The 27,131-nt window shown below is 49.3% G+C and overlaps 2 protein-coding genes across 4 annotated transcripts in view; both read right to left on the reverse strand.

Moving 5' to 3' along the window:
• Positions 1–3,197: 3,197 nt before the first annotated feature.
• Positions 3,198–5,573, reverse strand: LOC128839125 (histone H1.0). The gene has a single exon (XM_054031833.1). The coding sequence runs from the start codon at positions 5,186–5,188 to the stop codon at positions 4,607–4,609; it is 582 nt and encodes a 193-aa protein (XP_053887808.1). The 5' UTR covers positions 5,189–5,573; the 3' UTR covers positions 3,198–4,606.
• Positions 5,574–16,277: 10,704 nt separating this feature from the next.
• Positions 16,278–27,131, reverse strand: part of TRIOBP (TRIO and F-actin binding protein) — a 36,838-nt gene continuing 25,984 nt past the window's right edge. For all 3 annotated transcript variants that reach the window (XM_054031863.1, XM_054031855.1, XM_054031846.1), the window contains 8 exons: positions 26,309–26,419; positions 22,012–22,159; positions 20,529–20,640; positions 19,776–19,935; positions 19,389–19,502; positions 19,037–19,123; positions 17,872–18,035; positions 16,278–17,020 (listed from right to left, as the gene is read on the reverse strand). In XM_054031863.1, the coding sequence (XP_053887838.1) occupies positions 17,874–18,035; positions 19,037–19,123; positions 19,389–19,502; positions 19,776–19,935; positions 20,529–20,640; positions 22,012–22,159; positions 26,309–26,419 (894 nt within the window). In that variant the 3' untranslated portion in view covers positions 16,278–17,020; positions 17,872–17,873. The remainder of the gene's footprint in view (positions 17,021–17,871; positions 18,036–19,036; positions 19,124–19,388; positions 19,503–19,775; positions 19,936–20,528; positions 20,641–22,011; positions 22,160–26,308; positions 26,420–27,131) is intronic.

Below are 27,131 nucleotides of genomic sequence, written 5' to 3' on the forward strand. Positions count from 1 at the left end.
AGGAACTGGAGGAATGCGGGGCTAGCAGCACCCCTTATACTGGTGCATGAGTACAGGCCACCAGGGGATGCTAGGGTTGGCCCTATGGATACAACTAGCAGGAAAATGTCGGGCAGCAGGGCACGTGGCGCACACACAGATAACATGTAATCGACATGAGCAAGTACTATACTCGAAGAAGAATGATCGTTTCTGCTGCTTAGGATCTCCGGAGGCAGTTTGTAATAAATGTCTTTTTGCTTTCTAAAACCAGACTTGTATGTGTTTATGGTTTTCATTTTCAGACATCTTCCAGCATGAGAATAACTAAGTTGGAAGTCTAGGTCTAAATAGAGCATATTTTTGTGCTTCTTATTTTATCCTTCAGTTGAGAGGGTAGTCCTAAAAAAATGTTGATTGCTCTGCAGAATTTAGCAGTGACAGGCAGAACTAGACTGTGGAATGGCTGCGGAGAGTGCTGTGGGAGAGTCTGGAACAGGCAGACAGACACACATGCCTCTCAGTGTCCCACAGCAAGAGGAGGCTATGGAAATAAACTACATTTCCCAGCAGCAGCCCCTTCAGCACTGGAGCATGCCCAGTGGCTGCAACCCCTGTTGGATAGGATAGAAAGAATGAGTACTTGTGGCACCTTAAAGACTAACAAATTTATTTGGGCATAAGCTTTTGTAGGCTAAAACCCATTTCATCGGATGCATGCAATGGAAAATACAGTAGGAAAATATATATACACAGAGGACATGAAAAAAATGGGCATTGCCATGCCAACTATAATGAGACTAATCAATTAAGGTGGGCTATTATCAGCAGGAGAAAAAAAAATTGTAGTGATAATCAGGATGGCCCATTTCAAACAGTTGACAAGAAGGTGTGAGTAACAGTGTGTGTGTGTGTGTGGGAACTTAGCATGGGGAAATAGTTTTTACTTTGTGTAATGACCCATCCACTCCGTGTCTTTATTCAAGCTTAATTTAATGGTGTCCAGTTTGCAAATTAATTCCAATTCTGCAGTTTCTCATTGGAGTCCGTTTTTGAAGTTTTGCGACTTTGAAGTCTGTAATCGAGTGACCAGGGAGGTTGAAGTGTTCTCTGACTGGTCTTTGAATGTTATAATTCTTGATGTCTGATTTGTGTCCATTTATTCTTTTGCATAGAGACTGTCCGGTTTGGCCAATGTACATGGCAGAGGGGCATTGCTGGCACATGATGGCATATATCACATTGGTAGATGTTTTGTGTAATGACCCATCCACTCCCAGTCTTTTCATGTTCTGTGTATATATATATATATCTTCCGACTATATTATCCACAGCATGCATCCGATGAAGTGGGTTTTAGCCCAAGAAAGCTTATGCCCAAATAAATTTGTTAGTCTCTGAGGTGCCCCAAGTATTCCTCATTCTTTTTGGTGATACAGACTAACACGGCTACCACTCTGGATAGGGTAGGAAATTCCTTTTACTCCCGGCCACTGCTGGGCACGCTCAAATGCTGTGGGAAGTTTGCAAAGGCAGAGCAGGACAGGTTGGTGAGTGGGACCCCAGGGCTGATGGCCAGGTGAGATGTTAGAGTGTAGACACATGCAACTCATGCAGTTTCCCTGAAGCAGCAAGAGGACCCCTGCCCCCTTGCTATGGTGACTAAGTTACTTGTGAGAGTGGGGCCCTAGAATCGAGTGGGAGGGGGCAGATGGCAGAGGAACAGGTGGTGCAGCTGCTCAGGGTCCATGTGGAACGCCAATAGACCCCAGTCGTCAGCGGACAGGATTGAACCTGGGACCTCTGGAGCTTAGTGCATGAGCCTCTACACTACAGCATGAGCAGACCCATTTTATCGCTCTCTTTAAGTGGTCTCGGTGCCACTAGAGGGGACAAAACACCACACCCAGAAGGTATGTGGGTTACATATGCACTTGGAGGACCCCTGCAGGCTCAGCACTGCTCAGCCACACAACATATACGCTGCTGCCATTGTTTGCAGCCTGCTGGGATCTGTAGAAAGAGCAATGCGCTGGTCCCCACTGCCCACGTTTGAATTTGCCTGGGGAGGGAGGCCTCCAAAATGGTGGCTGTGCCATGAATTCTGATTAGCAGGTACCACCAATGATCGGAGGTCCCTCCTCTCCTCCAACTGACCAGGCAAATTCAAATGTGGGCAGCAGCACCCAGCAAGGCTGCTCTTCCTAGCAGCTCTGACTCCAACTCTGGTGGCAGCAGTAGTGATTCATGGCCCTGGCTTCTAGGACAGCAGTTCTGGCTTTGGTGGGAGCAGTGGTCCTCGCTCTAGGAGGCAGCAGAACTGGTGCACAGTCCAGGCCAGAGAGAGCAGATGGCAAAGCATGGAGCTGGGGAGGAGGGGAACGGGGGAGGAGAGGTAGAGATGACTGCAGGGGTGGGGGAGGTGAGAGTTTATTTTAATGAATGTGGGACATGTGATGGCATGTGAGGGACCACAATCTAAACCTGGACCGGGGCCCATCTTTTTGCTTCTCTGCTACTGGCAAATGGGAAGAGGGAGATGGGGGACCCAGACTGGGGGGAGGCAGGCAGCATTTGCTGACCCTTCTTACTGTTAAATCTGCCACTCTAGCCAAGATTTGGAATAGCAAAGGCTAGCACAGGTCAGGACAGAAAAGCATCGGCAAAATTGTACAAATGTTCCCCAGAAACAGAGCGCCTGAGCAGTGGCCTCACAATCTGCTTTTCCACCGCCAGCTGGGATGCAGTAAAAGATTCTTTTAGTACACTGACAATATTTCAGTGGCAGAGTCCATTTGACAAATCAGGAAAGATGGAAGGTGATTTGGACACTTTCTGTGCTCAGGGTATTCTAGCTTGGATACCCAGTCTGTCAACCTAGAAGGCAGGTGGCATTATGCTTGTGAAATGCCCCTCATCACCACTCCCTTTTACTGAAGGAAGCTTTCCCTCCCAATCTCTTTCAATTGTTCCGACCCTGTGTGACACCCCATGCTCTAGGTCTAGGGTTTATCTATAGTTCAGGCACCAGCAAACTTTCCTTATCCCTCCAGCACCTTCTTACATACCAGAGAGCTATCAGTGTTTTTACAAGTTGGAAGAGTAATCACACCTTACCAGCCAACCATGTGTGCACACACGCATAACCCTTTCTCCCCGTGTTCCCCTCTCCAGCTTGTGTATTTTTAAATACTAAAGAATACAAAGAAGACAGTGAATGAGGGAAATTTCAACCTTCCTCTATTTATTTGCTGTTGTTGTTTTAAACTCTAAAATTACAAAGACAGCAAATTATTTCCTGCACAAATTACACTTACAAAATAAAATGAACAAGCGTCAATCCTGAGATTTTCACTTGGTTTTAAACAGCAAACCCACCAAATATACTTTTTTGTTTTTATTGGAAATATCCCCTCCACACTGCCCTCCCAACCACCCCTCCCCAACTCCCCCCCCGCCCCCATCTGAAGCAATAATAGTACACAGCTCCAGTTCCATAAAGCAACTTTTGACAGATTCAGTATCGGTTACATTTCTCCCTCCCCCTCCCCAACCAATCAAAAAAATCTACACCTAAAGAAACTGTTGGTCGGGTGCCCTTTCTATTGTAGATGTATGGCTACATACCAAAGCTATGGATCAGGAAGTGGGCGCTGCAGAGTTGGAAAGCACTCAGAGAACCCAGCATAACAGTCAGTGGTGAAGGGATGGTTTCTTAACCCCTTCTCTTAATCCACAAGATATTAGACTCTGAAGGGATTAGGACGATGCTTCTCATGCAGTTGGAAGCAGAACCTCTTTTTTCTCTCATTTCTTTTGAGGAGGTGGGGGAATTAGATCTCACTCCTCTGTTTCCACTTCAATGCCATCACCCACGATTTTCTGCAAATCCATCCTTTTTAGGAAAAATCCACTTTGCAAATCCCACCAGGAAATCTCCACTGATCCCCATTTAAAGCCTCTCAGTTAAATGGCAACCTCCTCCCAAAAGAACAAAGTAGGTGGACAGATTACCAACTCCAGTCCATTCCTCTCACTGGGTGGGGAAGACACACCACATGCATCATGAGCTGGTCTCCCTGTCATTAGTATATATATATATATATAGGAAATGCTGAACCATCAGACTGAGGTTAAAGAAAATGTAATTTATGCTATAGCAATTTATCCCATGTGGTCATGATCTTCCAGCATAATTATTTTTCTCAGACCCCCTTCATTTAGGGATCTTTGTCCCCATACTCTGGCATGGGCAAGTTCCATGCACAGCCAATTTACCTGTATGATACCCTGGAGCTGTTAGGAGACTGGGGAACTCAATTCCCTTTTATCCAACATGGATTCCCCCCGCTCCCAAAACATAGATAAGTATTTCATACATTAAAAAAAATAGAGAGCTCTAAGATTACAACGGAAAAAAACCCAACTAATAACACTTATAAGACAAGTCTCAGCACTGCGTTGTTGTTTTTTTTAGTAATTGAATTATTTTAACTATTTCAGGGAAATAATAGTCCAGTCTTTTATAAAGTTGCAATAGAAAGAGAGAAGAGAATAAAGGAGAAAACTATTTACAGAAGTAGAGGTGAAGAAGAGTGTCCAAGAAAGAAGATCCCAGGCTTGCACTTCACTTCTTCTTGGCTGATTTCTTCGCACTGGACTTTGCTTTGGGTTTTGATGGCTTTGCCTTTTTAGGCTTCGATGCCTTCACTGGCTTGGCCTTGACAGTCTTTGGCTTCTTGGCTTTCTTTGGAGCGGCTGCTGGCTTCTTTTTGGCTTTCTTGGCGGCAGCTTTGGGCTTCTTGGCTGGGGACTTGGTGGCAGCTTTCTTGGGTTTAGCTGCTTTCCTGGGCGTCGTGGCCTTCTTGACTTCCTTCTTGGCCTTCTTAGCTGGGGGTGGCTTCTTCGGTTCATCACCCTTGGCCAGGCGGAAAGAGCCAGATGCACCAACCCCTTTGGTCTGCTTGAGGACACCAGTGGTGACCAGCCTCTTGATGGCCAACTTGATTTGGGAGTCAGCATTCTCTCCCACTTTGTAGTGGCTCTTAATATATTTCTGGATGGACTGGCGAGAAGAGCCGGCCCGGCTCTTTTCAGCTTGAATGGCGGCCACTATCATGTCAGAGTACTTGGGGTGATCTGTTGACTTCTTGGCCGCCTTGGCCCGTTTGGGCTTGGCGGCAGGGGCTGAGGCGGAATTCTCCGTCATCTTTTGCTTTCCCTCTGGGCCAAGGGAATCAGAAGAGCCCTGTGCACAGGGTCCTCAAGCCGCCTTGCTGCCCCCCAGATGCTCTCGCCACGTGCGGTGCTTCGTCCAAGTGGCCGTGCGGAAGGCCGGCCTGCGAGATGGGCACCGGGCGGAGGGTTTCTCCTTGCAATGGGCAGACGGGTTCGCCCCCTTGCAACCGGCGTCCCCTCCTGGCGGTGGTGGGCCCAGGTGCCTCTCTGTGGTTCTGTCCCTCGTGGGCCTGGTCTGTGCCTCTGTGTCTGTCAGGCTGTGAGTGGCCGCCCCTCCCGCCGTCTGCGGGTCTCGGTCCCCCCCCAGCAGGCTCAGCTCTGCCTCCTCTCCGCCTCCCGCGCTGTGTCTGGCTCTCCAGTCAGCAGCCGGCGCATCCGGGTATTTAGCGCCGCGGTGCGGACCGCGGTGAGGACAGGGCTGCTGGCTGCCTGCTCAGGGCCCCGAATGGCGCCGCGCCGCCGACATCTGTGTTTCTTCCGCCGCCCCAAGCGGCCCTTTTCCCCCTCCCCGGGCGGCCCCGCGCCCCCCCGCCGCCGCCCCCGGCTGCCCCGGTCCCTGGGCTCCCCGCCGCCGGGCCCCGCTCCCGCCGCCGTCGCCCCCCGCCCGCTCAGGCCGCCCCAAACGGCGCCGGGTGCCGCCGGGGCCCCGCCACATTTCCCCTTTGCGCCCCCATAGCCGGGCGGCCGGGGGGGGCCCGGCCCGGGCTGAGCCACCGGGGGCAAGGGCCAGGTCTGGGCCGCCGGGGGACCCCGATCCCGGCCCGCTGTGGGCCCCGGGACCCCCTTGGGGGCCCCGGGAACAGACCCCAACTAACACAGGGAGCCCCGAGCCAGGCGAGGCGCAGCCCGACCTGGCCGGGGAGGGGGGGAGGGGTGGCTCCCCCAAGCCTGGGGGGGTCCCCGGGGGGAACCTCCCGCCCCCAGCCCCGGGACCGCCACTCCTGCCCCCTCCCCAAACTCCTGCTCTGCAAAACTTTCTTTGGTATTAGATGGGAAGTTTGCAGCCATCCCCCTCCCCCAGAGTCCCCCTGGCTGCCCCCTGTCTGGGACTGGGGGCACACGGGCAGGGGACATGCCCCACCCATGCCTGAGCTATATGGGGGGCAGCGGGGGCAGGGAGGGGGGTTCTCTCAATTGTCCCTCTCCCCAAAAAACACTGCACTGGGCACAGAGATTCCTAAACAATAACAAACCCAGCTGCCATGGAGAAAAAATTGGGGGACACAGACACCCCACACGCCGCATACCTTACCCCAGCCCTCAGCACACACCCAGCCAGGTACCCCACGGGCTGCACCTGTCACCTCCCCATCCCGTTTGCCCCCCACAAACTGCTTTAGGGACTTGCACAGGGGCAATCCTGAGCTGTTTTATTTCCTCCTGCATTTTTTAAGTGAGGAATTGATCTTATCCTTTAAAAACATATTTCCACCCTCTTTGAGGGGACATGGGGAGGGGGAGCCTGGGACTGGGAGAGGGGCAGATTATCGCTAGTGTAACCGTAATATACATACATATCTTGGGAAAGTGTTTAATTGCTATTAGGGGATTAAATGTACGTGCCATCGCCATTTTGCTGGAAGGATAGCTTGTTTTTTCTTCCCCCTTTTCCTTCTATTTTTTATAACAAATGGGAATAAAATAACATCGTGGCCGCAAAAAGTGAGGTGCGGGGCTGAAATCTGAGACCTTATGGTACCGAGTCACTTCAGATGGAGAGAGTTAAAATACATCTGAAACACTTTTTAATAGCCATAAAATAACCTGGAATCCTAACAACACGAAAACCACCACCAAACAAATATATATACATACATGGACCCACAGATCGGGACGCACCCACCCTTCCCAGCTCAATTACAGGGCATGCCATAGGGAACAATCGGACAAATAGTTTGTCAGTTTATAAACAATGCACGGGAAGAATTATTTTATTTAGATACAGGATTTCAATAATCAACCATTTGTCCTTGAAAATTTCCATATCTGTTTCTCTCCAGCCCCCTCTTCGTGTGCTTGTCTACCCCGTCTAATAGCTTTCTCCTTTTTAATTCAGATGGGTGTTTATTTTAATTGAGGGGGAAGAGGAGAGGTGAACACACGATTTCAAAATAAATAAATACACGAAGCAGAGAAAGAGACAACCTAATAGGTGCAGCTCGATAGTTTAAGGGGAGAAAAGCTATTCCGTGAGCTCTAGGCAAAAGTGAGAATATTAGGTGAGAAGGGGGTAGGATCTGACCTCCTAAAATATTTTGATCCAAATTGTGGATCGGTTGCTTTACCAATAGGCACGCAGGGATTAAACGCTGGACGCTGTTGCTTCATTCAGCAGCTACATTTTCATCGAGTGCCTCATGTACTTTAGCAGCAGTTTAACGTGTATGTGACAGTTTATTAAACACGAGGGGATTTTTTTTCAAAGACGTGGATGCGTAACGAAACCAGCAGGTTTAAAAAAAAAAATCTTTTTTTTGTTTTAAACCCACCATTCATCTTGGAGTGGCTCATGCAAATGAGTCTATATTAACATGCTGTGCTAGAACGAAAATTTAGATAGAACAGCAGCAGCAAACACAAAAGTATTACAGGAGTGGAAAAGTAATGCATTAAATTATTTGCAAAGTCCTGAACCTCAACAGAAATCATTTGAAAAGGGAAATAAACGGTGGAGAGGGATGGAAAATCCCATTTTTATGTGTAAAAAGTATATCAAATGCATTGCAAACAAAAAACAAAAGAAGGCATTTGCTAAACACTGAGGTGGGGAAACTTCTGGGAGGGGAGACCAATTTATGCAGTATTTCCCCCATGTTTATTTATGTATTTAGTCGTGTTGGCTATGCATACAACAGGAATGATTTCAGTGGAGGGGGGATTTACATAGATTTTCAAGGCTTAAATAAAAAACTTCACCGAAATATACTTTGATATCGTTCTGTGTTATGCACTCAGGGAACAGTACATTGCTCTCTCTCTAATCTTTTAAATTTAAAATCACCCACGCAAACCCATTGACAATCCTGCGTGGAAGGCAGCCATAGCTACTGTGAAGAATTTCAGTCAGCTGATTAACATTTAAAGAGGCGAATAGATAAAGGATTCCTGAGTTTAACTACAGGCCACCGTAGGACCCCCAAGCAATGCATTGTGGGAAATGTAGTATCGTCAATGCGTTCTCTTGTTAAGCAACAAATCCTATGGCAGTGCTGCTGCTTAGGGTGACCTTTCAAGGATATCGAAGGCTACTGTATGAAAATAGAAGCTAAGCGTTATTTCTGATTAATACTGCGCCACAGTATCATGTTTAGGATGCAAAGATGCTATATATACACAAACAATACTGTCCTTGTGTGATGTTTTCAGGCAATACTTTTGTGATCAAATGCATGGCCATTGGTTATAACTTATGGAATAGAGTTGTAGTACATAAGGCACCTGTGGTGCAAAGCTGGCATGCCCATTATTTATTAAAAATGCACGAATGCCATTCTATATGCATCCGAAGAAGTGGGCTGTAGTCCACGAAAGCTTATGCTCTAATAAATTTGTTAGTCTCTAAGGTGCCACAAGTACTCCTGTTCTTCTTTTTGCGAATGCAATAAGTAATCCTACCTCCCTTTGATGGAGACTATGCTCCCATCACATTACCTGTGTTCGCAAAGCGGGGTTTGTATTGGATCCCAAGCTGTTGTCTTGTTGGATGATCACATAGCAGTAGATCTATCTGGAAATTTAAGATGGTACAGAAATTGAGCAACAGCCAACTATAAAAGCAGGGCTTCCTGTTGGCAGCATGTGTCACTGGTGATTTATGATCAGTATTGCTACCTGTTGTTTTTTTAGATTGATTTAAACTGCAGGTTTTGATCTATAAAGCCCTAAATGGGCTGGGATATTGCTGCTAGAGAGACTGTCTCTCGCTGTGCCACCCTGCCACAACTGCAATCAGTGAAGGCATTTGTGTGGGATCCTCCTTGATTTAAAAGAGCAGGGGCTGGTGGTGGTGGTTTCTGTGAACAGCCTCTGTGCTGACACAGGCTTCCTCTCCGGTCTGAAATAGCCCCGGATTATTGAACTTCAGAATATACTGCAAGACATGCCTATTTATGTGGGCTGCTATGGAGGTGGGCCTTTGAGATTCATCAGATGGGTGGGAGAGAGAAGAGTTGGGTGTTTTATACATAATCTAATTCTGTTTATGTAGTTCATGGTAGGGACACCTGGCATCTTGAATAGGATCCCCCCTTTCTTTTTAAATAAATCTAATAATACTTCTCCCTTCCTACCATTGCACCCTCAACTGTACTGAACTCTGTTCAAATCTTCTTTGCCTTAGAATCATGAATATTTCATTCAAGACAAAATTGACAATAGCAGGGAGTTCTCTATCCTGCTGGAAGGGATAGTAGTAGGTGGGGCTCTTACAAATTTCTATTTTCTGTTTGAATGCAGAGTATTTTGATCTTGGAAGAATGCTTATTTTCGAGCCTTGGCTCAATGCAGAGCCTGCTTCACGTATTAACGTAGTCCACGTGATGTATTCAGATGATGTACAATCTGAGTTTTTCTACGTTTCTAGCTCTCAGAGTTGCAAAGAAAACCTTTACAAATGGGGAGTTGAGTATAACTGACACGCTTGCTTTCCTCAGTCTGCAGCCTGCCTGAAATAACACCCCAGCCCCTTACTAATCTCCATGGAGAGTCAATGCCAAAGGCTAATGAAAACACTTAATGTTGACATTAGCTATATCAATATCGCTCAGAATAGTGGATGGAATGTTGGCGGGGCTGGTACAGGGAAGAACCAGGGAGCTGCACAAAAGATCGGAGTGAGCCACAAAGACAAAAGGGATTAAACAGCAGCGCTCATCAAAATGCCACTATTTCCCCCACTGAGTAATGCTGAATGACAAGAAGGTACCAAATAAATAAAGTTTAGATACTACCTAACATCCATATCTAACCTTTGATCTTTGTGTAAACCTCCCATTGCCAGCAGAGGGAGTTGTGTGTTCAGCTGCTGAACAGTACATAGTCTGAAATTCAGACCCCAGACCATAGTTAAGAATGGAATTTTGCCATCTCCATTGAATGAGTTGAGAGCTTGGGCTTGGCAGAACCTTACTGCAGGTGAAGTGCATCTAGCTGGGGCTTCTGGAGAGCAGCATCCGTTAGGGCTAGCAAACACACAGCACCTGTATCTTCATGTGCTCGACCCCAGGCTGTATAAAGAACAGCTGGAAGCAGCAAGCAGCCGCTGAAAGGCATCAGGTGCTACCTTCTCAGCCCCTTTCAGGGATATTTAACATAAGTAAGAAAAAATGCTGCTACAAAAGTTTTAGGATAACCAGCATTAGGAATCTGCCAGTGTTTTGGCTGCATGGAGTACTTCTGCCCTCCCCCTCAAACCCTATTATTTTTTTGAGCATCTTCTGCATCGTGTGTCTTTTGACCCATGACTAAGACCAAATCTACTAGCTCCCAACAGTGGCATCAGAAGAGAAGCAAGAGGTCTGTAATAGATGAGCATGTTAATTAGGGGCACATTCCCAACTGGCCTTTCATCAATTGCCTAGATAAAGGCAGTTCTATCACCCCCCCTATTGGAGATACGGGTGAAGGTACTGCTCCCAGTACTGACAATCCAGAGGAACCAGCCTTCCGGTCTAACAAGTCAGGCCCCAGCAGCAGAAGGCCCATGCCTGGGAACTTTATCTCATCATTCCATATGGTAGTAGGCTTAGACACAGGGTCAAGCGCAGCCAGCCCAAAGGAGCTCTTTGACCTCTCAGCTGCAATCGCCACCATACGGCAGTATGTGATTACAGGGATCAACTCCATTGGTGGGATTGTGCTTGTTCCTTGGAGCACAAGGAGGAAGAAGAGAGGGAGGTATGTGTCTCATGCTACAGATGGATCTGGTGTTTTGGTAATTCAATACTTGAAACTTGCTTAATGGCAAGAGCCTGATCATATCAGGTGTTTTAGCATCAAGGAAATTTGCATCTACTGTTTCTGTGTGGGCTGCATTGGACTTTGGTCTCTTGGTGTCAGTGAACTGTCAGATCGTGGTTCCACAGGACCTAAGTGCGCAGTGCTGTCATTTCAGAGATGAGGAAGAATTATGTGATCTAAATGTGCATCCCCACATGAGAGGATTTCAAGGGTTGCTGGTGCTAATCCCCAGTGGTTGAGTAGTCTGACATTCTTCAGCCAAAACCCTCTGGTAGACAGCTCTCTAACTAATCCAAGTGACATGAGTTACATTCCTCTCCTTCCCCACGCTCATTTTGACTATACTGCCTCAGATTAAGTACTAAGGGTCTTTGCCTTCTTAAATAATTGTCATACACTGCACACTAATTGTGCTATATGAAGTCTGCAGAAGATACAGCAGCTAGCAGCTGCTGCCTTTTGAGATCAAGAGATACAAAAGGTCACTTGTTAGTGGCTGTGTGGATTAAGGAGAGGAAAGAGCAGGCTCATTATTAATGTCCATGTCTTTGAGGCATGGGCTTTTTTCTTTTGCTAGGATTCTAACTCATTGAAGGAACTATTTTCCCAGAAGTAGTGAGTACCCATCTCCCTCCAACTTGCATCAGGGTGCTAAGTGCTTTTTTTCCACTTTGTTTTACTTAAAAATTGAGTTTGGACAATGACAACCAGACCTTTTCAATGGAGGAATGCAACTGGCCAATGACATTTGAGATCATGCCGCCAACTTGGCAGAACTATATAGTTGGTTACTGCTGTGTTAATTTTCATGGAATAAGTGGGCCTAGAGCAGTGGTTTTCAACCCGGGGTCTGTTTACCTCTGGGGATGCACAGAGGTCTTCCAGGGGTACATCAACTCATCTAGATAGTTGCCTAGTTTTACAACAGGCTATATAACAAGCACTAGCAAAGTCAGTACAAACTAAAATTCCATACAGATAATGATTTGTTTATACTGCTCTATGTACTATGCACTGAAATGTAAGTACAAGATTTGTATTCCAATTGATTTTATAATTGTATGGTAAAAATGAGAACAAAATTTTTCAGTAATAGTGGCTGTGACACTTCTGTATTTTTGTCTGATTTTGCAAGCAAGTAGCTTTTAAGTGAGGTGAAACCTGTGGGTACGCAATCAGACTCCTGGAAGGAGTACAGTAGTCTGGAAAGGCTGAGAACCAGTGGCCTAGAGAATCAATTATGTTAACATGATCTGTCAGTGTCCCACACGAAGCAGTTCAATGTGGTTCAGGGTTTTGAGTACAGAGCTCAGGTTGCTTAGGCCCATCCCATACACAATTTTTTATTTTTTTTTTTTAAAGGAAGTGTTCCTAAATAGGGTACAAGAGCTGCACCTTTAATAGAGAGTAGTGGTAGGATAGAGTAGTTACAACATAATGACACTTTTAGAACTTTTTTTTTTTTTTTTTGGAAGAGGTGCATGCTTCCTTAAATCAGTCAATGTTAACTTTTACAAGAACACCTTGCTAAGAGATCTGGTGGATTCTTCCTCAGCTTGGTTCCAGGGGATGCATTTCTAGAAGATAACTTGTGATTGAACTTCATTATAGCAGGCTCACTGCAGGAATTGTGTAGTTCTAAAGCGTATGTCAGACTAGATCAGGGGTTCCCAAACTGGGGGTTAGGACCCCTCAGGGAGTCACACGGTTATTACATGGGGGTTGCGAGCTGTCAGCCTCCAACCCAAACCCTGCTTTGTCTCCAGCATTTATAATGGGGGTGTCATACTCAGAAGCTTGCTCTGTGAAAGGGGTCACCAGTACAAAAGTCTGAGAACCACTGGAGTAGATCAGAATGGCCTCCTCAAGGCTGAATCCAGTGGACTTTGATAAAACTCTTTGCTATCCCAGCCACTCCAGGCCTCCCAGTTTCTCTAAGCACAGCACAGCTGATCATCAATTACACTGAAAACCCACTTAGGATCTCCTTGTTTAACATGCCAACATTCTTCAGGAATGACCACATTCCTGCTTAGGATGTCAGCACATGGCCTTGGGATGATATGTTGTTTTCTTGTTGACTTCACTGCAGAGCATGAAGGGTGGGGGCAGGGGGAAGAGGAGTTAAGAGTCCCAACAGGATGGACCTTGGATCAGTCAGTTATTTGTTGTCACTGCACTTAATAGGGCCAGCCCCCTCCAGCCAGGAAGATAAGTCACAAGCTCAAGGTACAAAAGTTCCCTGGCATCCGCTAGACCTAGCTCTGCCTGAAACAGATCTCCCCTTCTCTGTCCCATGCCTGCTATATCAAACCTAGTGGCAGGAAAAGAGGGCTGGGTGGGAGCAGGGGAAGGAGCAGTTGGAGCGAGATGAGCCAAGGGTGATTTTGGACACTGCTTCTGTGGCTAAATAGCTTTCCTTCTTCTTGAGGAGGCTGCAGCCAGCGCTGGCCCAAAACAGAAGATTGCTGCTGTTAGAGAATGACAGCCACAGGAGGCCCTGCTTCAACACCAGAGGAACTTCAGATGGCTGCTCCGAAGACCAGAGACTGGTTTGTAAGAGAGCAGTGCAGGGCTAATATATCAATAACTAGTCCCATAAGCAAAGGCATGAGAACAGGCAGAATCCAGACCTACCTTTAAGCCCCCCAAATGAGGAAGAGGATACGGCTCAGCAGCCTTCCTCTTGCATCACTGGTTTCTATTACATGGATGTCTTTACAGGCAAAAAGGAAGTCTTTAGCTAACCCTGTTGTAGTGGAGCTAGGGCCCACAAAACGCTTATCACAATCTTTAGGCACCAGTTTCCACAGTCCAAGAATCAATTAAGGTGCCACAGACTAACCAATTCGAAGTGAACATGTGCACAACTTTCCCTCGCTGCTCCTTGCACACCTGACACCCTTGGGTGAATTCACCTACAATTAAATTAGCAGATGACACTAACATTAGTGGGATAAACACAGACAACCACGCTGCAAAGTGATCTGGAGAGATTAGGGCAGCCCTGCACCCAGCGGGGGGGGGGGGGGGAAGAAGCCTAGCACAGATACACCCCAAATCATTCTATAACCAAGCAACGCATCCACTGAGTGAGAGCACTAGATTTTCATCTCATCCTGTCCATGCCACTCCACCCTATCCTTTTAGCAAGCCGAGCACTAGAGTTGGCTCAGGGAACTTGTGGCATCAGGTTTGTGCCCTGCTCCAAGATATTTGAGCCCCACTGATTTCAATGGATGTCAGGAATTGAGAGATCTGGATCCCTATTTAGCTGGTTAGGGTCTCAACTCTGATGTAACCTCTACCTCCAATTGTTAATGCCTTATGTTCCATTCCTAAGCACAGTTCCAGCATGTGGCACCCTGCCCCTGCAATTGATATATGGAGTCCTGCCCTGGTGCAATCCTCGTAAGCCCGAACACTTTGTCTCTGGAGCTGTGGAAAAGTAGCACCTCACTTTTCTGAACAAAAGCTCAAGTGTTCAACTGTTGGTCAACAGCAGAGTGGGCTGAAAGTGTGAGGAGCAGTTACCAGTAGGTTTCACCCATCTCCTCATCAGATCTATCTATCAGCTTTTTACACCAGTAAGTGATCTTTAGCATCCAAAGTGACTGGGGGGCAGGGACGAGAGGAATTACATATTTCTGGTTTGCATCCTTCACCCCTCTACCCCTTCCCCATCACCAGTCCTTTGAACCGCCCAGTCCCTGCTTTTTGTTATTGTGCCAAATAGATTGTGACCCCCCCCCGTCCCCAAAATAAATAAATAAAATATCCAGCACCAGTTTAACAAAACAGGCGAAATGTGGACACTTAATCTAGTCAAAATACTCTTACCTGTACGGGCGGGGAGAAAGTGAGCATGGGGTTTTTGAGGAATCAGTGGGGTAGATCTTCCCCCTCGCTACAATTGTGTGGGGAAAGATATTTATCATTGTCTTCTCAGGCTGGACAGAGGGGGGATCCTCTCACTTCCTTGGACAACCAGACTGGGGATTTTTCTGGAGTAGGGGTATGAAATGATCTCCTTCACTCCATCCACAAGCTCAAGGCTAGTGGAGCGGAGCTGCTGGTCAGCATTCCCGCTCTGCATCCAAGCCTGCGCTGTAGGAAAGCCCTGAGCAAGCAGAACCTCCTGCTCACACCAGCAGGGCTCAAGACTCCCAGGCCAGCAGTAAAATATCCTCCCGCTAGGAGACAAATGTAGGTTCAAAGGCAGATCTGAATGTGAAAGAGAACCATAAGGGAATGTTGGAGGTGACCACCACTGAATGGTGGAGAGTTGACAGCCCTGATTGGACTACACAGATGCCTGTCAGAGCATCGCATGGAACAACGGCATTTTAGACAGCTCAGGAAAGGGAGGGAGAACTGCACATTCTGGGACACAAGACCATTTCCACGTGTCTCTGTATTCAGGGCCCCCACAGCTGATCTCCAAGTTCAGGTCTTACCTGGTTTTGTTTTTGCAGCCAGCACAGGGGCTGTTATAGCAGGACCCAAGAGAAATGTCTGCAGGAAAGTGAAAACTGGTTCTTCCCATCAGCTGGTGCTAGGAAGCCCAAATCCACCTGGCCCCCTGCCCTCCATACCATCGCTTTCTGGCTGCAGCATTTAAGAAGGCAGGAAGGTAGAGCTGAATGGGTCAAACAGCAAGAAGCAGAACAATAACTCACTCACAAAGGGCTTCCTCCATTGCGGCCTGGCTGCCCCATGGGCCAACTGGGATGCCTGTTCCTGTATAGCTGTGCTAAGACTTGGCGATGCATGTGGGCACGTGTACAGCACGTTCTAGCTTTGAAGCAGGATTTAGATGATATTACATAGGTGAGGGGGCCAGCAGCAGAGGAGGGCAGGAAGTCAAGTCAACACACACGCCCCCAGCAGCTAGCTCACAATCTAGTCACCACCTGCCTGCCAGATTCTAGGTATGCTAGAAGAGAGCCCCGCTCCTCAGGCACAAATCTGCAACCCAGCCTCCCACTTCGCCAGGTCTGGATGGAGGCCCCCCTGCGAAGGTTAAGGCTGCTGTGGAGAGGGACAGTCCTGCTCCATGAGGACACAACCTCCAATCCAATAATTATAATAGATTCCCCTCAGATAGCTGAAGATTTTATTAAGTTAAACTATTAACTGTGCGGAAGGGCAGCCGCCGCCTTCATTGTTTGGCTCCGGCAGATGCAGCAGTGGCGCGTGCAGAGTCCCCCGGCTCTTCCTCAGGAGTGTGTTAGCAAGAGGCAGGCTCTTCCAAAACCTCCAGGGGACTGGCCTTGCCCTGGGACAGAGACATGGCCCACGGGTACCGAAACCTCCCTTCAATACAGTCCACAGAGGGAGAGCACAGTCCCCAACAACTTGAGCACGCTCTGTCCAACATCTCCGCTTTCAGGGATCCAGGGGAACGTGTGCAGGACATTGGTTCTCTTGTATGGCTAGCCACCGTCTGTCTCGGTGCATTGTCCTTCCAGCACATCCAAGCAGGCTGGAGGAGTGGGGAGAAGGCCACTCACGACCCCATAGACGCACCCCACAAGGAGCACTCGAGGCAGGAGCAACAGCTGTGTTTCTTCGGTCTTCAGCTGCTGGTTAAAAGATATTGTAGATTTAAAATATTCCCCACCCACAAAACAAAAAAAAGTGAAGTATCTATAAAATATATTTTTTCACATATAAAATCCTGAAGAAGGTGCACGTAGGAGTCAGTCCAAACGATGTGCTCAGATACGCAGGCGCATGGGATGGGGATTGGTGAAAGACATGGGAGCTGGTTTCCTCGAGGGGGTGTCAATGGATGGGATGCAGCCACCACCTCCCCACAAGTGAGGAATCAAGCAAAACAAACCTAAGGAGGAAATAAGAGTCACAGCAAATGGTTTAAAAGACTTCAGAGTTGCTGAGCCCCAGAACTCTGGGGCTTCCCCAAATCCAGGAGAAGGTCATTTGTACCTCAAGATGCCAGCTAGTGACGCTGCTTGTACTGCAGGCGTGTGGGCCCAGGTCAATTCAGATCCCCTTGTTAGGCACGGATAAGTCAGGGACTCCTCCCACATGTGCATTTGGTCCCTCTCTGTGCAGGCAACACTCCCCGACCACAGGAAGGGTGACAACCACTTAGGTGTTACCACTCCCTCTCCTCCCCAAGTTGTTCTCATGCCCCACATCACCCACCAATAAGTGTGAGCAGGGCTCCCCAGTGCTGAGAGGTACCAGCCTCTGCCAGGGAGGCATGAGCAGGAAGAGAAACCACAAAAAGGGAAAAACATTTCCACTGGATTGGATCTAGTAAGCATCAAACAGGCAATAGCATTCGCTCCTGACTCACAGCTGAGCGGACATGACACAGCAAGCAGAACAGCGCCTCTCCCCCCCCCCCCCCCCCCATGTACTCCCCCTCCTCCCGCCCCACTCTTTACAGTGCCCTTGTCAGGAGAGGCCCAGAGCATCTCAGTGCAGGGCGAGTGTTTGGCTGAGTGGGAACAACTTTGGCCTAAACTTAAAGGGCTCAAGCAACACAGCTATGCCTGGGGTCCCACTACAAGGACAGTCCTTCCTCGCCCTAGAGTGCCCCCTGGTACTGGAGGAACTGCAACTCCCTCCTCCCTCTGTGGTCTGGCCCCGTGAGCTGCACTCATCCCTGCTGCGGGCGGGCTCGTGCCAACCCCACAGTGCAGCTCGTGGCCCTTGGCCGCTCACCTCTACTCGCTGATGCTGTTCCGCAGTGTCTCCTTCTCCTGCAGCGCTGCCATGGCCAGGCGTAGGTGCTCCTTCAGCTGCTCGATCTCCCGCTCCGAGCGCAGCTTGATGTTGTTCAGCTCCACATAGACGTCCTGGTACTTCCCTGAGGCAAATCTCTTATCCTGCAGCGGAAGGTGAGGAGTCACCACCCAGCTCCTGGTATTCATCCCAGGGGAGGGCCGCCCCCACCAGGAGGAAAGCCAGGGAGAGCAAGACCTAGGTGTCAATTTGAACCTCAGCCAGGCAAGCAGTGGGAGCCCAGTAGAGACCCCCACAAGATGGGACAGGCATGGCATCCACAGAGATCAATTCAGACTGGCTGTTCGGAGACAGGTGGAGGGGGACAAGAGGCCGGGCGGCTATAGAGCAACAAGTCATTGTGGACTGGTAGGGCTGGTTTCTGGAAGCTATTCAGCAACAGGTGGATTAAGAGTTGGGGGCTAGAGGAGTAGACAGTTGTCTACAGCCACCAGGAAGAGGGACCTGTGCAGGGGTGTGTGACTAGGAGCAACAGGAAATTTGCTGGATCTCAGGAAGGTTCCCCTAATGGCAAGAGCCAGTCAGTTCTGAAAGTCTCCTAAGGCAGGAAGTGGTGGAAGCCACCTCGTTTGGGCCATTTAGAACAGAAGCCGACACAGTAATGGCAAATATACTTCATGTAGCAAGCCCACCTTGGCCAGGGGAAGGAGCATTAGGACCCTCAGTAGAGGTCGCCCTTCTCTAATGTCAACACTGTGGTGAGGGGGATGGGGAGAATACCGGTGAGAGGCCTGGACATGGGTGGGCTGACACAGTCAAGTAGGGGGAAGGAAGGCAGACAAATTGAAGTTCTAGCTGGATTTCACTGTTTTTTCCCCCACCTAGAAGGGCTCCCAATACTGGGGGCATGCACGCCCCCCTTGCTCTGGGGGTTAATGACCAACAGTGGCAGGAAACCAATGTGAATCCAATAGAAATAGGCGACCCAAACCACTCCTGCTCAGCATTCATGCTCTGTAGGATTTCCAAGGTCCTTGCTTTCCCCACATCATTTTCCTGCCTCCAACTTAAACGAGTCTTTACATCCCTCCCCTCAATAAAAAGAGCCCCCGGGAAGGAGAGAACAGCTCTCAGGAAATGGTACCTTTTGCATCATCTGGAGCTCATCCTTAAGACACTGAACTTCTTTCTTCAGGTACCGGAGTTCATTCTCCTTCACTCGAAGCAGCACCTGTGAAGAGGAGGAGGAGGAGAAGAGAGACTCCAGGGACCAAGCTGAGAGATTATGGTCTCAGTGCAGGGCAGAAGGGGATGTTGGAGGGGGTGGGGAAGGAAGAGCCAGGAGCACGAGGCCAGGAAGTGCTGCAGTTCTAGAGCTAGATGCAGTGGCACAGCTGAGCGGGGGAAGCTTGCGTAGCAACTTCCTGCACTGCAGCTTGTGCCATGCCTGCTGCAGAAGCGGATCAGCAGCACACCGCACCAGCAGGCCTCTTTACCTCGAGCTCACAGGAGCTCCTCTCGCCGTTGTGCAAGGCCCCATCCCCTGTGCCCTGCGAGGTGATGAAGGTCCGTAACCTCTGGATCTCTTCCGACAGGCATGTCTGCAGCTCCTGCAGACCAGAGTGGAGTCATCAGGGGAGTGCACATGCACCCACAAACCAGAGCCCGCAGGCAGATGAGAGCCAGCCAGGCCCATACTGCTCCCTCCTCAGATGCTCTCCCCCTCCCCCAACCCCAGCTTAAAGGACCCCCGTCTCCTACTTCGCTTTGGACAGCACAGCTCATTTGTTAAGGGATTTCTGGCTCCAGAGGGAACGTGCCCCCTGGGATCTTCCAGCCTGCTGTGCAGAAGGCTCAGCCCTCTGGGCAAGCGGGTCTCTTGCCTGGTTCTGCCGGAGCAGCTCCTTCCCCTCCTGTTGGCAGCGCTGCAGCATCTGCTCCCGCTCTTCTGCTTTCTCTGTGAGGTCACCGATTTCCAGGCACTTCTGGGAGTATTGCTCGGAGAGAACCTGCAGCTCCCGCTTCAGAGAGTCCACGTCCAACCTGCCACAGCCACTCAGAACATTACTTCAGAGAAACGGGATGCCCCCATCCCCCTCCCAGGGCCCACTCTCGCACCCACACCACTCTCTACCCCGGCTATGGACACCACTTGCTGCCCCTGCCCACGCTCACATGGCCGTCACCCACGGCCACCGCTGTTACTTAGAAGGGTCCCCTCCCCTGAGCAGCTGGTAATCAGAGGAGGGGAACCCCCTGAAGGTGGGAGAGGAAAGAAGCAAAGAATATAATGGGAGAAAGCAGGGAGCACAATAGCCTGTTCAGGTCTAGTGGAGAGGGGATATCCCGCTCTCACCTGCATGGTTAGCATCTCAGGCCATTGCATCCCCCCCACCCTTCCCCGGAAGCAGCACTAGGAGGCAGGCTAGAAGCTAATCCTGGCTCTCTGGAAGGCAGAGAGGGATGGAATATAAAAATCCACCCTTCAGCCCAATGTTGAAGGGAATGGCACCCCTCCAACTTGCCCCACTGGGCGAGAGCTACCTAAAAAAGTGACCTAGCAAGCATGGAACCTGGCCTGGGCAGCAGCCACATGGAGGGAACAGGGCAGAAGGGACTGTGCAGAGACTCCTTACTGGTGCTGTCTCCGGAGGGCCTCTGAGCCTGACCCACTCTGCTGGAAACTGCGTGTCCTGCCCAGCTCCCTATTCAGCTCCTCCTTGTGCACCTTCTTCAGCGCTTCGATTGCTAGGGAGGAGGAGAAAAGGAGACGTGGAGTTAAGTGTCCCGAGAGACCCAGCTTGGCAGAGGGGGGCGGTGGGCACTGAACAAGGGAGTTCCTGAGGACTCCCCCCTCCCATCTACTACCAGAAACCCCAGCTCCAGGAATGGCTCAGAATTTTCCCTCTTCCTCCACTCTGTTCTGGGCATCTTCCCTGGGGCTAACTCCTACCGTGCCAAGCCACGGCAGCCAGCCCCAAGCACTGCTCATCGGTGGTGCTACAGTCTGAAGCTTCCTGCTGCAGCGTCCGTGCAGAGACTCCCCTCTCTTAGCTGTGGTAAGGCCAATTCCCAACGTACACACAGGTGGTGGGGAAGAAAGGGGCTTCCGGGTCAGGTCTTGCTTGTTAAAAATGGAATCCCATCTCAGACCCAGGAGACGGGGATGAAGGGCACAGGGAGAGAAGTCCAGTGTGCATGGGGCACTCAGCCACATGGGCATCTATTTGGCCAACAACAGGGCAGGGGGGAAAGGAGACAGACACAATCTTGCCAGCCTCAGCCAGCGGAGCTGCTTGCTCACCACCTCCCTTATCCAAGGAGGAGGTATGGGGAGGGGTTTTTCCAGTCTTACTTCTGAGCCCATAAAGGGAGGGCAGCTGCCTATGACCTTATCCATACAGGGATAGCTAGCAGCATGGGGCCATATACACAGCACAGGCTCCTTGGAGTTTCAGGGCCAAGGAGGCCGCAGAGAACACGACAGACGAGGGCAGATAGTTGCAGTGTGTTCAACCCACCCATCTTTTCAAAGAAATCTTGTTAGCTCAGATTTGGATCTCAGCCAGCAACCCTCCCACTGCACAGCCTAAAGGGGAACGACTGCTACAGTGATGCAGAGGCCCCAGCCAAGATCAGGGCCCTATTGTGCTAGGTGCTGTACATACACAGAGAGAGCCCCTGCCTCAAAGAGGTTATAAAGGTCAGGGAAGGACCAAAACCTGGGAGGGGAAGTGACTTGCCCAAGGTCACCGGCAGAGCTGGGATTAGAACCCAAGTCTCCTGACTCTCAAAGCAATGTCTTAGCGCCTGGACCACACTGCTTCCCTGCAGCACCACCACCCGACCTTGTGCTTTACAGACATGGCCTAGCCCAGAGAGGCTGCCACCCACTGAGGCCAGCAGGAGCCGAGGGTGCTGAGCAACTTGGAGGCTCATCGTTCTGGGACGCACCTTAGCTTAGAGAGACCCAAGAGATATTCCAGGGAAGGGAGCACTGGGGGATTCCAGGGGAGGTGGCGAGTGGACTCCCAGGGAAGTTTGAAAGAGGAGAAAGGGGACAAGGGGCAGCAGGCAGCCATCTCCCCAACCTCTAGGTGCTTAGGTTCTTGCTCCTACCTGCAGCTGTGGCCGCAGCCTCCTCAGCCAGGAGCCGCTCCTTCTCCTGCCGCAGCCGCTCCAGCTCCCGCTGATGGTGCCGCTGGAGCTCGGTCATGACCTGCTGGTGAAGAGATTCCATCTCTGCCAAGCTGCGCTCACATGCCTCCTGTCACGCAGAAGAGGGGAGAAAGAAAAACAGGTGAAGGGGAGCGGGACCGAGACACAGAGAGATGCTGTAAGATGCCGTACGACTGGACTGGCATTTGCTGTGCACTACAGGACACCCAGGCCCACCACCAACATTGAATCAGAGAGGGGAGGTAAGTGTCTTATTAAGAAGATAAAGATGTTAAATAAGGCATTTCATCCTTAGATCTCAAAGTGCTTGACTAAAGTATCATCCCCCATATCTCATATTGTGAGCCTACTGGGAAGTGACTTGCCCAAGGTCACCCAGCACATCAATGGCAGAGAAGGGAATAGAGCCTAGGTCTCCCGAGTTTCAATCCAGTGCTCTATGCACTAAGCCACACTGCCTGATGCAGCAAAGTGCCTGGCTTTATGACAGGGATAAAGAAACATTCCCCTAAGTACTGAAAGCTGAGCTGCCTCTTAAGGAAAATGAAACCAATCGCAACCTCCCTTCAATGCAGCCATGTGCTGTTACAGGCCCTCCCCAAAGAGAGTGGATTCTCCAAGCAGATTAGCAGACATTCATAATATGATCTTCTGTCTTTTACAAGTCTGATGTGCAGGGGGACTTAACACCACAGACTTTAAAATACCCTCACTGGCACTGGCGCTGGCACTCACTGAAATTAAGTTCATGCCTCTGAGCTACTGTTCCAGGCTCTCTACAAATTCAAGCAGAGTCACTGCACCAGTGAAGCATGGTCATGTTTTAAGGTCTCCTTTTAAACCATAACTAGAGAATCTAATTTAGAAGAACAACAAGGAGTCTGGTGGCACTTTAAAGACTAACAGATTTATTTGGGCATAAGCTTTCGTGGGTAAAAACCTCACTTCTTCAGATGCAACACAGCTACCCCCTGATAATTTAGAAGAGTCCTTCAGAGTCTCAGCTGATAGTCAAGAGGCCAGCCGGCTTCTCCTCCATAGTCCTTCGCCTGCCGCCTCCTCCACTCCCCAAACCCAAAGGAGCACACCCCACACTTTGGGAAATGCTGCTCACACTAAGATAGAGCGCTGCACCCTGGGACCTGTAGTCTGCAGCTGGTACTAGAGCAAGGGCAGCTGCTCTTTGATCCACTTTGAGTTAATGCAACCCATTGACTCCAGGCAAATCATCAACATTATCCTCAGTGGGGCAAAACATGGGTGCCCTGTGATTTGCCCAGAAATTGGCTATCAAACATTGACAGGTTAATGGGAGGGAGACAGAAAGCCATCCTTTAGGGGAGGGGCAGTTTGGACTTCGAAGTTACAAAATCTCATATCAAGGGCTGATGAAGGAAGTTGATTAGATGCTATTTTTACCATGTGAACGGTGGCTTGTAATATTTATCAAGCTCACAGGGCTGCTTCTAACCTGCTGTATTAGTTGCCCCACACTGTGGCAGGTATAACAGATCAGTTGCAATAATCCAGCAACATGGAGATCTTGTCTTTTCGGCTGCTAATAGAGAAGGTACGTGACTAGGTCACTTCAATGGGATTTCCCCTTTTACTTTACATGAGTAACTGGCATCACATTAGCATGGTAAAATTAGGGTCAGATTCTGAGCAGCACTCCATGAGTTCTGGCTCCGGTTCTGTTCAATATCTTCATTAATGAATTAGATAATGGCAGAGACAGTAAACTTATAAAGATTGCGGGTGATACCAAACTAGGAGGGGTTGCAAGTGTTTTGGAGGATAGGATTAAATTCCAAAATGATCTGGAAAAATGGTCTGAAGCAAATAGGATGAAATTCAAGAAGGACAAATGCAAAGTACTCCACTTAGGAAGGAACAGTCAGTTCCCCACATAGAAAATGGGAAAGGACTGCCTAGGAAGGAGTACTGCGGAAAGAGATCTGGGGGTCATAGTGTAACACAAGGAAAATATGAGTCAAGAGTGTAATGCTGTTGCGCAAAAAAAAAAAAAAAAAAAAAAGCAAACATTCTCGGAAGTATTAGTGTCATAAGCAAGACACGAGAAGTAATTCTTCTGCTCTGCTCTGCACTGATTAGGCCTCCGCTGGAGTATTGTGTTCAGTTCTGGGCACCACATTTCAGGAGAGAGTCCAGAGAAGAGCAACAAAAAGGATTAAAGGTCTAGAAAACATGAGGGAAGATTGAAAAAAATGGGTTTGTTTAGTCTGGAAAAGAGAAGACAGAGGGGACATGATAACAGTTTTCAAGTACATAAAGGGTTGTTACAAGGAGGAGGAAGAAAAATTGTTCTCGTTAACCTCTAAGACCATTGCTGCTTGTCCGATCCTTAAGTTGCAGCAAGGGCAGTTTAGGTTGGACACCAGGAAAAACTTCCTAACTGTCGGGGTAGTTAAGCACTGGAATAAATTGCTTAGGGAGGTTGTGGAATCTCCATCTTGGGAGATTAAGAGCAGGTTAGACAAACACCTGTCAGGGATGGGCTAGATCAGGGGTAGGCAACCTATGGCATGTGTGCCGAAGGCAGCACGCGAGCGGATTTTCAGTGGCACTCACACTGCCTGGGTCCTGGCCAACGGTCCGGGGGGCTCTGCATTTTAACTTAATTTAAAATGAAGCTTCTTAAACTATTGACTTTACATACAACAATAGTTTAATTATATATTACAGACTTCTAGAAAGAGACCTTCTAAAAACGTTAAAATGTATTAGTGGCACGCGAAACCTTAAATTAGAGTGAATAAATGAAGACTCGGCACACCACTTCTGAAAGGTTGCTGACCCCTGGGCTAGATAATACTTAGTTCTGATAGGAGTGCGGGGGACTGGACTAGACCTCTTGAGGTCCCTTGCAGTCCTATGATTCTATGCCCCTTAATGCCCACTGACATCAATAAGAGGTTCAGCGCCTTGCAGGATTAGGCCATTATTGCCTTTTCTTCCACTGACTTGATCTCTGTGGCTATGAGCAGAGCCCAAAGGTGGAGTGCAATCAACTCAGTGTGTCATGATTTTTGTGTGACTTGAGGCAACTCAATTGGTTGCACCACCAGGATTATCTCCAAGGACCCGTTAACTCATGTCGGGAAGTGTGTTGCATAAGACTTGACTGCTTTACATAAACAATCCCTGTTCCTGAGCTGGCTGACCTCGATTACAAGAGCCTGCTGATGGGCTCCTGGTGGCACGTGGCTGATGAGTGGCCCACCGGGTTTTAGTCTTGGCTATAACCTGACATTTGGTTCATGTCCAAATAAAACCAAAGACAGTTACAGCTCAGAATGGAGAGACATTCATGTGTTTGAACCAAACCACCCTCTATTTAAAGAGAGACTGAAGATCTGTCTACACTACCGTGAAGCAGGACCCTGCTACAACATGGTGCCTCCTGGCCCAGGTGAAATGCAGGGCAGTCTCCTAACTTAAAATGGGACCAAGCTAGATTTGACAGAGTCCTAAACCTGTGTTCTCCATGGCTTTCATGGTGTAACCATGCCCCAAACTACACACAAGAACAGCCATCCTGGGTCAGACCAAAGGTCCATCTTGCCCGGTATCCTGTCTTCTGACAGTGGTCAATGACAGGTGCCCCAAAGGGAATGAACAGACAGGTTATCATCAAGTGATCCATCCCCTGTCGCCCATTCCCAGCTTCTGGCAAACAGAGGCTAGGGACACCGTCCCTGCCCATCCTGGCTAATAGCTATTGATGGACCTATCCTCCATGAACTGTAATGTGCCATCATCAGCTTGTTTCCTCCTATGGAAATCCTAATACACATTAACTTCTCTTCTCCCAGCAAAGAGGCTCAGGACCGAGGAGGCAGGTGGATGACAGAGCCAAGCCCATCTCCCCAGCGTTAATGGGCGTTCTGGTGGGCAAGTCCCAACCCTCCAAGCAACAGAACCCTGCTTCAATGGTAAGGGACAGCTCCATCAGATCCCACCCCATCCTTTGCATGCATACTTGGACACCTGCCCCTTTAAGGACTGGCAGTGCCCATCAGCCACTATATAGTTAACACTGATTGCAGCTGGGCTCACTTTGGATTGCCACGACAATGCTAATCAATGAAATGCATACTCGGGCAGCGCAGCCAGAGTAGGTGTGAATCTCCCACCTTCCCTCCGACCCTTGTCGGGATTGGAGTGGACTCAAAGGCAAAGTGGGATTTCTGGCCCACTGCCAACTGACCCTCACCTGGGAGATGAATCCCTGGGGCATGTGGCCATCTCCATGGGATTTTCCTGTGTCACGAAGGCTCTCTCCCCGGGCACGCCAGGACTCCAGCTGTGCCCTCAGGGACTGGACCTGCGCCAGGAAACCAGAACAACATTGACTCAGCCATGAGGAACAGCTCCGATGTGGAATGAGCAAGCTCCATCTCCGCCAGACGAACCTCAGCCAGGGGTTTGGGAGTGAGGGACGATCGAAGGAGACACTGGGCGCCACAGCCAGTGTCCTTTATCCAGGGAAAGGGGTGGTCACCCAATGGGACAAACCCAGTGAAAAAGGCCCCAGCACATGAGCAGTGGAAAGAGGTGAGGAAGAGACCCCTCCCCACCTCAAGACACACTAGGTGTAAGCCATGCTCTCCTCTGAAGGCAGAAAGGCTGGCAGTGTCTGGCGTAAGGGGTTCATGGCCATCCCCATCCCCACGGAACTAGTGACACGCTCACTGCTGCCAGGGCTAAGTTCGTCAGGTTAAACCCCAGTTATGAAGGGCAGGACAAGAGGTTTGGGTGTCCACAGTGAAAATAGGCTCAACTCCAGTTAAGTCAATGGCATTTCACCAGTTTATATTAAGGCTGAATTTGGCCTGGGATCTCGGATATACGGACAAGCTGCTTCTCAAAGCACGGGTCAATGAACCTGCTATGCAAGTGAGAGTTCTCCTGACCCAGAGGTGGCAAATGGTGCTGCTTTCCGTGCCCATGGAAGGCCGGCAGTGGGAGTAGACGGTGTAACAAGGGCTTCCTGTGTCCCCAGCACTTTGGCCTAACCGCCTGCTGAGCCCCTAGGA

Source organism: Malaclemys terrapin, chromosome 1, assembly GCF_027887155.1.
Source record: "Malaclemys terrapin pileata isolate rMalTer1 chromosome 1, rMalTer1.hap1, whole genome shotgun sequence".
NCBI lineage: Eukaryota > Metazoa > Chordata > Testudines > Emydidae > Malaclemys > Malaclemys terrapin.